The sequence below is a fragment of the Tachypleus tridentatus genome, unplaced genomic scaffold (assembly GCF_004210375.1).
Source record: "Tachypleus tridentatus isolate NWPU-2018 unplaced genomic scaffold, ASM421037v1 Hic_cluster_2, whole genome shotgun sequence".
NCBI lineage: Eukaryota > Metazoa > Arthropoda > Merostomata > Xiphosura > Limulidae > Tachypleus > Tachypleus tridentatus.
The window spans coordinates 30,708,814-30,721,082 of NW_027467782.1; the positions used below are offsets into that span (position 1 = coordinate 30,708,814).

General features: G+C 32.3%; 1 protein-coding gene across 2 annotated transcripts in view; it reads left to right on the top strand.

Annotated features, from left to right (window-relative positions):
- Nucleotides 1-8,358, top strand: part of LOC143242830 (serine/threonine-protein kinase ATR-like) — a 10,526-nt gene extending 2,168 nt beyond the window's left edge. The window contains exons 2-4 of one of the 2 annotated variants that reach the window (XM_076486381.1): nt 730-937; nt 6,206-6,311; nt 8,326-8,358. In XM_076486381.1, the coding sequence (XP_076342496.1) occupies nt 730-937; nt 6,206-6,225 (228 nt within the window). In that variant the 3' untranslated portion in view covers nt 6,226-6,311; nt 8,326-8,358. Of the gene's footprint in view, nt 1-729; nt 938-6,205; nt 6,312-7,158; nt 7,819-8,325 lie in introns of those variants that run through there. The other variant, XM_076486380.1, reaches the window with a different exon arrangement.
- The last annotated feature ends 3,911 nt before the right edge of the window (nt 8,359-12,269 follow it).

Below are 12,269 nucleotides of genomic sequence, written 5' to 3' on the forward strand. Positions count from 1 at the left end.
GACATTGTACATATGATGGTGATTCAAGTTGGTGTTGACAGTAATGAACATTGGAAGACTTTGTTTTACGATCTTCTGATTGGACTACTAATGCCTTAAATTCTATTATCCTGTGTTCTGTCACATAATGAATTATGATTTTCATTCTAACTGTGTAGAAGTAATCAGTACATCGTCTTCAAAAAAGAGGGGATTGAGTGAAGTGTGTCACCAGTCTTCATATCCATTGTTCATGCATGAGATACTCTTGTGAGCTTCATCACATCCTATGAAATAATTCAGAATACTGAAAATGCCCTGAAGGTATTTGTTTTTAATGGAGTGATTACTGATGCCTTAGAACTTAATGAACATTCTGATTTCGAGTATACAGCATCAGTGCTGTACTGCCTTTGTTGTTCATGGTGGTTGTCCTACATATTAAGATGAAATCCCCAGAATTGTGGAGGTGTAAAGATGACTGATTTATACCAAAATGAACTGAAAATGTGAGCTGAATAATGTGTTCACAGCAGTTTTTGCGTTATCATAGATGTTATAAATTACAAGAATCTATGAAATATTTTGCTGCATATTTTAGTAGTAGAATTTTTAAAAGCAAAATGGAATGTGAAATAATTTTTTTAACGTTGATAATCAAGGTAGATTTTAATCTCACTAAAATTTAGAATTAATATGTGTTATTATAAAAAGAAAAGCAAAACTTTTTTTATGTATTTGGGTCTATAGATCTACAGAGAGATTATGGCTGTTCTAAGCCATGTTGACCAAGCTGAACAGAGCAAATTGAAGTTTCATGAGAAGACTGACCTTTGCCACTTGAGTGCCCAGACTGTGTTTTCAATATTGGATTGTTTAACGGTTTGGTGTCATCAGTATTTTGTGATGTTGAGATCTAGTAACCAGAATAACTCCAAGCCTGCAAATAAAGGGAAAGGTAGTTGGAATACTCATTAATTAATCATGAGCTTAAGTTACTGGTATTTTATGTTCTTTTTCTTTGAGAAATTAAAGACTGTAAATATTATAAAACAATTAAAATGCCTGTTCTAGTCATTGATTAACAGCCTTATTTATGTTTTTTACAACATAAAAATGTCACTTTGCTAGGAAATAAGTAATGATTTATTAGGGTAATAATTTCAAAATTTGAAGCAGAGTTACCAGAATATTTTCTCATGTAAAATAATTGAATTTACTACAAGACTTTCATCTGTAGAAGCTAGTGGTGGTAATAACTTTTGGGTAACAAATTTTCTACAGTGTTCTTTAAGAAAAATTAATTTCATTATTAGTCTAGCCTGTATTTCTAAAACTGTTGTGTTGCCTTTTAGATTCCTTTAGGTAGAGGAGAAGGTTTGTCCACTTAGTTGTTGTTACTTTCTCATTGTGTAAAGCATCATTCTTTGGCTACAGGTTGAGATCCAGTCATATATATTTATATACACACACAAAACATTGTGGTCCAATAACCCTAACCACTAACATGAGATACAGGTTTCATGACTGCCTAAATCCAACCTTGGCTACCTGGTTGAGGCTAACCTATACGAATGATTACTCGTATTCTGTTCCACCTTGGATATAAAAATTAAGTTTCAGGTGAAGAGCATATCTGTTCTGGAGGTAGTTCAGTTCTCCCACTCTTGTACTATTCTTTTCTTGGTATACTCCTGTTCTATGAAGACACTTTCTGTATGGATCATGCCTGCACCAGCCCCTCCACCTTCTTAACATGGGATTCTAGTGTCAGTAGATGGTATATTTCGAAAGTTAACTGAACATGTATTTTCGATAATACTTACCTTCACTGACACTCTCCTGTTCTACCTTCCCACTAAAACCAAATGTATTTCTCAGAAAAAGTGACTGTGTTGTCAGGATGAGATGGTTATATACAGTACCTAGTTAGAAGGCACATTAAAGTTTGTGGAGCAGTTTGCTAGTTAGAACTTGTCTAAGGTATTTAAGTTGGGTATAAAAGACTGAAGTTAGTATTTTCAGTGCTTAGATGGGCAAAATATGGAATCCTTAGAAATCATGAAATAGCTGTAATGTCTGCATAGGTAAGTATTATTGGAAGTGCATTTTAGTTTAAGAAAGCATTAGTTTCCATTTTTGATACATTACCATCTAAACCCTGAGTTTGACTTATAGTTTAATGAAGAGCAATTGAATATTTTAAATGGTAGTGTGTACACAAACCTATGTATGTCACTTAGGTCTTTAACATTCAAGAGATGTACAAGCAAGTCATCATGTTCTTTCAAGAGCTGTAGTTTGTGACAGGACCTTTTCATCCATGTAGCAAGTGTATAGTTATACTGTGACTTAATCTGGTGCATTATATTCAGTACTGTGTGGTCTAACTTTCATGCAGTATTAAGGACTTAACAATGTTTAATCCTTTTACAATGGGTCATGGATCAAAGGCCATCTTGTTGTGTTTGTTGACTTGCATTCAAGATTGTATTGAACAAATATTTTATGAATTTATGTCAGTAAGTTTGGAATCAAATTGTAGATTATAATTTTACTATTTAATGTTATGTATGAGTTAATTTCTTAGTTTAAAAATAAGTATTAAAAGAACATAAATATTGATTTTAGTGAGTCACATGTTATGTTTAATGCTGCACAGTTTAAAATTAGATGTTTGTGGTGTCAAAATACTAAGTTCACAGTTTCATACAAATTAGAACTCAGATTACTAACTTTGACAAGCTAGAATATAAAATAAAAAGGTATGAGGTCTTTAACACAGTGGGCCCTATTCAACTCTTTCCAATTTTTGAAACAGTCCATTATATACTCTTACTACAGTATATGACATGTGAATAACCAATCAGTAGCTTAAGATGTTCCTAAAGTGGTTTTTAGCTATTTTAATCTTCGAAAAAGCTAGTGTTCTTTCAATCTAAGTTTTCAAGGAGTTGGTTGTGTCTTTAGTCTGCTCATAGTTTCATATATTTTAAAATTGATATAAATCTAGTTACTAAGTGGAATTCTATGGTATCAGTGTAGTTACTTATGATTTTTTGGTTATTCAACTGTATGTATAAAACCTAAAAAAAAATTGTTTGATATCCTCCACTTGTGAAATTTCAAAAGGCTTAGCAACTTATGTCCAGCAACAACCAAGTACAGAGATCGTAGAGAGAAGAGATAATTGTTTGCTTTTCCCATTTTTTTTCTATATTTTAAGAAAAGTTTAATAATTTATTTCTAAATAGTCATAATGTATATACATATATATAATGTATAATAATTTAAATGTGTCTGTATATTACAAAATACTAGTCCACTAAAACACAGCCAAGACAGAAAAGACTAAAGGTCAGTTTTATGTTACTGGATATGTAATATGAGAGCACCAGATCAATGCAAGTTGCACAATGCTAGCTAGGCATGACTGGAAGGTCAGTAACATAATAAATATATATGTAACATATAGCATTATGAGACTTAGTCTACTTAAACTAAACATTTGTATATGTTACAATATGTCATCATCATAGCACTAAAAAAATAAAATTATTTATTTCCTAATTTTTTAATGATAGTTACAAAGCTAGTTAAGTGACAGACCCCACAGCTGGAGTGTAGAAAATAACATAATGTATAAAGTTTTGCTGAAATCAAACATCTGAAATATATTTAGGAAGTTTTAGAGATTATGCAAATAATATTTGAGATTTTTGGGATGAAGAACAGTTTTTAACTCATAACATGAAATCACTTTGCACTCATACTAGTAATGAAACAGACTCAATTTTCACAAACAGATCTTTTATAAAAATAGTTCATGAAACATCTGATTTTTGTAAAAAAAATACTTGTATCTGTACTAATGTCTACCAGATTTTGTGAAGGTACATGTGCTGTATCAAAAGTTATAGTACAAATACTTAATGTGTGCAAATGTGTAGATGAACTTGTATATTATACTGAGTCTGTAGCAAAAGGGCTAAATGACTGCTAGTTATCATAATTTTTTCCTGATCTGTCTCTAGCAAAAGCTATCCTTCATATATAAAATGAAGTAGCATGTATAAACTATCTGTTACACCTTATTCATTGATATTTGTATGTAACTTCTAAAAATATGTAACCTGTAAACTTTAGAACTACATTGATAATGAAGAGAAATTCATCTTTGTATGTGGCTTATGTACTTGTATTGTATATTGTGTCTTCAACTTGGTTCACTGATGAAAACTTTGACTGCATTTAACAGAAACAAGATATGTCAGCAGTCTCATTTGAAAAACTGATAAGCTGACAATTTTGCAGATTTTGGTTTAAAGTGGAGAAACTATAGAATGATGTGTTGGAGCTTTCATCCTGAAAGGAAGCAAATGTGATGATTGTTATGGTATAAATAAAACCAGAATTTACAAAATATTCGATTTCTCAAAACAAGCAAAGTAAGTTGCAGTTTAATAATAAAATGATCTTGTGGAAACCACCAAAATGTGTTGCCAACTTGCCCTTGAAAGTAGAAATTCAGCTAATAAATGATGGCAGAGTTTCAATGTTGAATTCATTTGCAATTTTTCAGTTTCTGTGCCACATCTCCTTTAGCTCTATATATATATCAACATACTCCATGAAATGCTTCAGTTCATTGTAGAGTCAAATTATTGCAACATCAGTATTTTGGGATTCATCTTTAGTGGTTTTTATTGTTTTTCTGATAAGCTTCAAAGATCTGAAGTTGTTTACATGTACAATCTGTACTATTATAGTTCATTCAAACTTTGCTGCTTTCAACATCTGTTTTGTAACTGATATCAACTTCTGTTTAGAACTTTATCGTTAAAATAATAGATAAAATTCCAAATTATTGTGCTGTGACCAATTTTCTTTTGACTTGATGGAGGTTGTTAAGATTTTGTTATTGACAAATAAAACCCATAATTACACATTTTGCAAGGTGACCTGTTTTTCTTGGACCTGACAGAAATTTTTGTGATTCTATTCTTTACATAATAAGACATGGTTTGTAATTATTGGTGACCTAATGGAGGTCCTATGGGTTTTGTTCTTGACAGAATAAAAACGATTCTTAGTTGTTGAGATGTAATCTGCTACTAGGACCTCAAGATGGCTGTTTTGGTTCTGTTGTTAACAGAATAGAATTATTCTCAGTTATTGAGATGTGACCCATTACTAAGACCTCATGATGACTGTTGTGGTTCTGTATATTCATAAGCTCATGCATAGAATGAATACACCAACTTTCCTTAATCTATAATAAATGTTTTACATGTAAAGACAATGTATTTTTCGTTTTTTGTGATTTGCTTTTGCTAATGCATGAATTGACAAAGTTGTTATTTCTCTTGTGGACCCACATAATGATCCCAACTATAAGTCTGTTTATGACTTCCTGAAGAGTTTCCAGAAGCTTTTAGCTCCTTTGTTTGTCAAGGCTAAATAATTATCAATCAAGAAAACCAAGAATCATCACGACAGTTGGCTTTCTTGCATAAATAATTTTGAAATGATATCTCTTGTAATTTTGTATAATAAAATATTAATACTACTAAGATTACATCACATGCCAGAATATTCTGTTTGATTTCAAATGACAAAATAATAGTTTAAGGAAAACAATAGATATTGGTAATTTTGCATTGAAACAGATTTTAAGTGTGAATCTGCAGTGTGTGTTATATTCATGAGATGAATAGAAACCAAACTGTGTAAAGTTTAATACTTACAATCTTTCAATGAGCTAATTGTATAATAAAATTCTGGGCTTGTACCTCAAACTCAGATTTGTGCTATAACTTTTGCTACTGTCAGACTTACATCTTCTGTAGTACAACTTTACATGCACATATACATAAAATTATAGCTCTCAAAGAATATTTTCAGAGTACTCATGTTAAAATGTTTTTATTTTTTATTGTCTACACCTTTTCTCCTGATAATTTGGTTATTTGGTTCATATCAACAAAATTTCCCATTATTTCAATGGTACTGTCACAGGGCAGACTCAGTGTACCTTATTTCTGATCCTGTGCCTCTCCTTACCTGTTAATGAACTTCAGAATCACTCTTTATAAGAATAAGGAATCTAAGAATATTCAGTATTCAAATGCAAAAAATGTTTTTATATATATATAGGATGAATGCATTGTTTTTTATTACTACTTTTTTCAGTTGTGATCAGTATGCATCTATTTTTTTGTCTTAGAAACTGTACATCCTCCTTGATGAACCAGATGGAGTGGCAGGAGTAGCAGCATCTCGTCAAGAAGACCCCACACTTCATGATTTGATTCTAGGTCATGAAGCAACTGGTATGTAAAAGTAAATATTTCTTTATGTATGTAACTGTTAACCCTTTCCAGATGGGTCATGGGTCAAAGGCCACATCATTGCACTTGTCAACTTACATTCAAAATTTTATTGAACTACTATTTTATAACTTTATCTTCTTAAGTTTGGTATCAAACTGTATGTTAATATTTAAATTTTCATATTATACGTTATTTAAAAAGACACCTAAACATCGATTTTTGTGTGTCATGATGTGTTTAATATATGTGTTTTTATCTGATTTTTGAGTTATCTGTGAACTTTTAAATTTGGTTATTTGTTAGTAATTCAAATTAGCATATACTAAGGTAATTAGAGAACTGATTTTGTGGTCTTTATTTACTGAGTACTAACTTAAACATAATTAAATTTTATCCTGTGTATAGTATTATCTACTAATTGATTTGTTCCCAGTTGGTACAGCAGTAAGTTTATAGATTTACAATGCTAAAATCAGGGGTTCAATTCCCCTCGGTAGACTCAGCAGATAGCCAGATGTGGCTTTGCTATAAGAAAACATACACACACACACACACTAATTGATTTTTGTTGTTTTTTTTTATAAACTGGTAAGTCTATAACCTAGTTATTTTTGGTGAATTTCTGTTTTCTCAATCACTATGATTTTCTTTTACACAGATATACTATCCATTTATTTTATTAATTCAAGCTATGCTATTTTTATTAATCTATTCTATTACATTGTATCCAACATAAAATTTATACAATTATACACTTGTGCTTTTAATGTTTTAAAAAGTTGTCCAAAGATGATGAGAAGTCTTCATGACAACACTGGTATTACTGATGATGATCTTTTGCTTCCAGCATCTCTCTTCATCCTCAGATAACTTAACTCTGGGTGTACAAGCTAAAGAGGCATATTGAAAACTTCTTAAACAGCTTACCTGTTTGCTGTGGATGGACATACTTTGTCAGCATTCAAAACTCTAGTAAAGTATAAAAGCAAAATGGGGTACAGTTGATTTCAGATCTTGATAATGCCAATAGAAAGAAATAATTAATTAACATTATTGTTGAAGCCATTCAAGTTGCAGTACTTTTATGCAATGCTTAGTTGTGGTAGTTACACATGAAAACTGGCTCTAAAAATAAACAAACTGATTTTTGCTAAAGCAGTGAAGCAATGTTTTACAGTTTATTTCTGTTGTTGCCTTACAGAACATTGGGAGCTTTGGCGATGTAGGTACAAGTAATCTAAAGAGGATTATTGGTGATGGACTTAAAGATGATGGAAATGTTTTAATTCCATCAAAGAAATATGCTTACATGCTAATTTTAGCTACAGCTTATGAAGTCTCTTTTGACAAATCCTGTTTTTTTAAATATTGCCTTTAGAATTAAGAACTTAAAACTTGTATACTGTTATAATATGCATTATTAGCTGAGATGTTTATGCTATTCTAATTGTTATAACAAATTAATTAAATTTTGATTGTGAGACACTAAGATCTTGTGTCATGCCAAGTAAGTAATACTTTTGGCGATCGGTTTATCTTTTCAGAACAAGCATCATAGTGTGAGAATTGACATTTGCTCAGTAGGTAATACCCTCTTCTCTAACTCATTTTCCATTGCATCAAGAGCTATGAAAGTTAACATAATTTCTTATAATGTTGTAATCACTCACACAAAGCATAACTTTTCATAGTCTTCGATCTCATTTGTTACACATCCCAGAAATTGTAAATTTGTAAATCAGACCCAATTAGTGACCATGCCCACATAGATCACATCCTCTTGTTTCAGAAATTGCCAGTAGTTATCTGTGATGGTTAATACCACATTATGTGTAAATAATAGAAAGCCAACATTCTAAGGCTGGTGTAGAATCTCTAGCATCAGGGAAACATTTGCTAAGGCTTTTATTCTCTTAACATCTTTGTATATTTTGGTTTTTTCTGATTTACTTTAGATAAATTTTGTTCCATGATTATGATATAGTGACCTAATTTTAATTCACTAACTTGACAGGTTCTCTTCTGCCAAAGAAAATCCACAGTCAATCTAATGAGACTCTAATGAGGATGATTTGTTAGCTACATTCATTGGCACAACTGTTTGAGCATAAATGTCTTCTTTATTTATACTTCTGTGCATAAATGTCTTCTTTATTTATACTTCTGTACATAAATGTCTTCTTTATTTATACTTCTGTACATAAATGTCTTCTTTATTCATACTTCTGCACATAAATGTCTTCTTTATTCATACTTCTGCACATAAATGTCTTCTTTATTTATACTTCTGCACATAAATGTCTTCTTTATTCATACTTCTGCACATACATAAATGTCTTCTTTATTCATACTTCTGCACATAAATGTCTTCTTTATTCATACTTCTGCACATAAATGTCTTCTGTTATTCACACTTCTGTACATAAATGTCTTCTTTATTCATAGTTCTGTACTAGTTTAATTGTTCTTCTGATACAGAAGAGCATTGTAAGTCCTCATTTATCTAAAGAAACTGTCCCAAGAGACATATCAGTTTGATTTGTTAAAACAGTGAGTGTTTATTTATCTCTTATTATGGAAAAAAAAAAAAAAAACTATTGTGCCTGCAACATGTATAATAAAATTGCATCATGATAAAATAAACTATAATTTGTACAATTTACAGAAATGAATAAAACATTGTTTTACAAGTAGTAAGATTAAAGTTTGTCATTTTTATATTCAAACTTTTATTGATTAAAGTTTCAATTAATAATGTTTTATACAACACATTGAAAAACTCATTACTGCCACTTCACTGGAAATTCGTGGTTTCACTGAAAGTCTTTTCACTAGAGATGTAGTACTGTAATATAAATAACAGTGAATCTTGTTTGTTTTTTTATTAGAAATTTGTTTAGAATAGCACTTGCTAATAATACCAGGAGGTTTAATGACCCTTCTTGTAGAGCTGGCTGTCTGGCAGCAAGTAGAGGAGGAATCCTTTACTTACTTTACCAATCGACTTCTGTTTATTTACTGTCCTGTTGACAAGCTCGTATTTTAGTTTTACTGCTGTATCATACAGTTTCCTTTCTTCTGAATGTTGTGAGGAATACTTTCTATGGTTGTCACTTTTGCCATATTATTGCACGTGGAGCCATATTCTTTCATTAGAATTGAGTGGATATGGCAGAGCTTGTTAACTGTCTCATTTACTTTTACCCCTATGTGGTATGGCACACAGTGACAGAGGATGGTCTTACTATACAGTTTCTTTATTTCTGTCATCCATATGGGAAAATACTGAATTACTGATATGATACCTTTCCTATACTAACATAATTGCTTTCCTAGAGTTGCGTTACACTCTCTTTGTATAAATTTTGCTTATCACTAGCCTTGAGACTTCTGTCCAGATTTATGTTTCCATGCAAATAAGTATGCAACAACCCTCCAACAGTAAGAGAGTAACACACTTTTCTAGCACAGCTGACTTCCTCCATTCTGAAGTATACAATCATCATTTCATGACTGGGCAGTTTATAAGCATTGGGTTTGTCTGTTGGCAGATGTGACAGCTTTTGTACAGCAAGTGGTGGACAAGTTCATGAAGCCTCTGCCTTTCTTTTGTACATGACATATCTCCACTTATGTTTCTTGTTTGAGATGGAAGGAATTTTGTCAGTTTTTTTATTATTACCTGCATCCTAATCATGTACCAATGCTGGCTTGAAACTACCTAAACCTTTTTTATTCTTTTGTACAATTTAGTTTCCTCAAGTTTGTTTCATTCACCTTATTTCTGTAGAAATCTTCAATCTTACAATGGTGTTTTGGTGCATGCTCTTTTACTTATCTTTTCAACAGTTGTGTGTTTATCTTCTTCAGCATTATCCTTTCATATTTGGTTGATTTGTTGCTACCATTTGTTAGGAGCATAATGCCCTTGTTACTTAAGTCCTTTAACCCCACCCCTATTTTGTTCTCATATGTTTTCATCTGCCTGTGTAGTTTTACTAAAATATTGTAAAGTGTTTCATTTCTCTGTATTCTACATGGTATATCTCCCTTTCAGTGCAGTATGGAAGTTCTTGCAACTTACCAGTTTCTAACTGCTGGAGTGGTGGACCATGAAGGCTTCGTCAAGTGCATGACAACTTTCAATCAGTAGAGAGTAGGGTGGTGGTGCTCTGCTAGTGCATATAGTGTGTATCCTTTTACTACTGAGCAATGGATGAAAAATTCCCAATATTGTATGGTTTTCTGTTAAACAAGTCTGCCTCATGCATTTTACTCCTGGCTAACTTTTTCCCACATTTTACTATCACTTGAATATCAGTTCTCATGCAGTCTTGTGTTTGAGTCACATATAACCAGTCAGCATACGGCCTCCCATGTATGAATGATAGGGACCCTACACCTACCATGGACCAGACAAAAATTCCTGACACTACATGGTTTATGACTGGAGTTGACCCACCATGTTTGCATTCCCTTTTTTTTTACCATTTCCCAGGTGTTAAGTTCTCAGGTAGCCTTTTCTTAGTTGTGTACTGGGTCTTCAAACATTTGCCGTATCTAAGTTGCCAGAAAAATGTTGCTTTTCCTTTCTGCTTCCTGCCATTGAAGTAAAGATTTTTGGGACCCTTCTCCTTCTGTAGACTAGAAGACATGTATTCAATACTACCTGGTTTTGGACTAGAGTTAACCTACCATGTACTTTCTATTGCACCTAGCTACTACACCATCAAGCATATCCATTTTCCATACTGGACTTGTTTTCTTGGTGACACGTATCTTCACTACAGGTGAAGACTATACCCTGCATGTGTGTTCCTATGCTTTTGTAGTATAGGGTATTGTGCTCCATTGTTTTCTTCAGGCACTTTCTGAAGGGAGTTCACCTAAGTTGCTTTTGTTTTGGTTTCTCCACTGTTTTAGTGTGGGATTTAAGCTCTAATGTGAGGGTAGGTGAGATATTGTATTGAATGTTAAGGTTTTCCAATGTTGAAAATGTATTTCGTATAGGTACTTACCTCTGTCACACTTCCCACCCTTCTTGTTTACTTCCAGTACATCTTTAATTGAGTAATTTAAAGTGATAATTGAATAATTATTATAGATTATGCCAGCTGTGCTAGGATAGTACATCACACCCCTATTGGTGGAAAGTTGTCTCATGCTCATTTTTATACTACAGTTCATCAATAGCATGTGGAAATGTTAATTGAGGTGTGAGTCTCAAGGCTAGTGGAGAGTAACAAATTGTGCATGTGGAGGGCAGTATGACCTGAAAAAAAAATTGTTATGTGAGAGGATCTAAGTTTTTATTGCAAGTACATTTATGGTGTTGGAAAATTTTAACTTTATACAGTACTGCCTGGAAATTGTTATCAGATATTATGTCATGGAACTTTCTATTTGCAGTTCATTGTTTTCCATAATCTAGAAAACAGCTTGTTGTGTGGCTTCCATCTCTGTTCTTGAACTTCTTGTATAAGACTTTAAGTTTCACAAGAAGAATGTGTTGTTTTGCAAGACAGTAAGTACCCAGTCGTCTCTCTGTTTAATATAGGGACCATTTGTGAGTGCGATGACAGATCACTGCTTACATTTTAAATAACTGCTGACAAAATTTTTCTGATTCCCTCTTTGTCTTCTCTCTCTATTTTCTGTTCAGGTTAATTACCACAGATTCCAGTGGTACCAGATGTTTATTTAACATGAGGAACTATGAAACAAGTTGGTGATCAGTTATCTTAATGGTGACTCTTTAACATAGGTCCAACCATAACTGTATCTTTAGGTGCCATTTAGGTAGTCTCTTTCTTGATTGGTATCTGTAAATCATTGTGGAGCTGTAATTTCCCAACTAAAAAGGACAGTGGTTCAATGATGAACTTTCTAGAAAAGTTTATTTTTATTATTTTACATTTAACTTTGAAAAGTGAAAATTGCTTGATTCTGCAGAACACT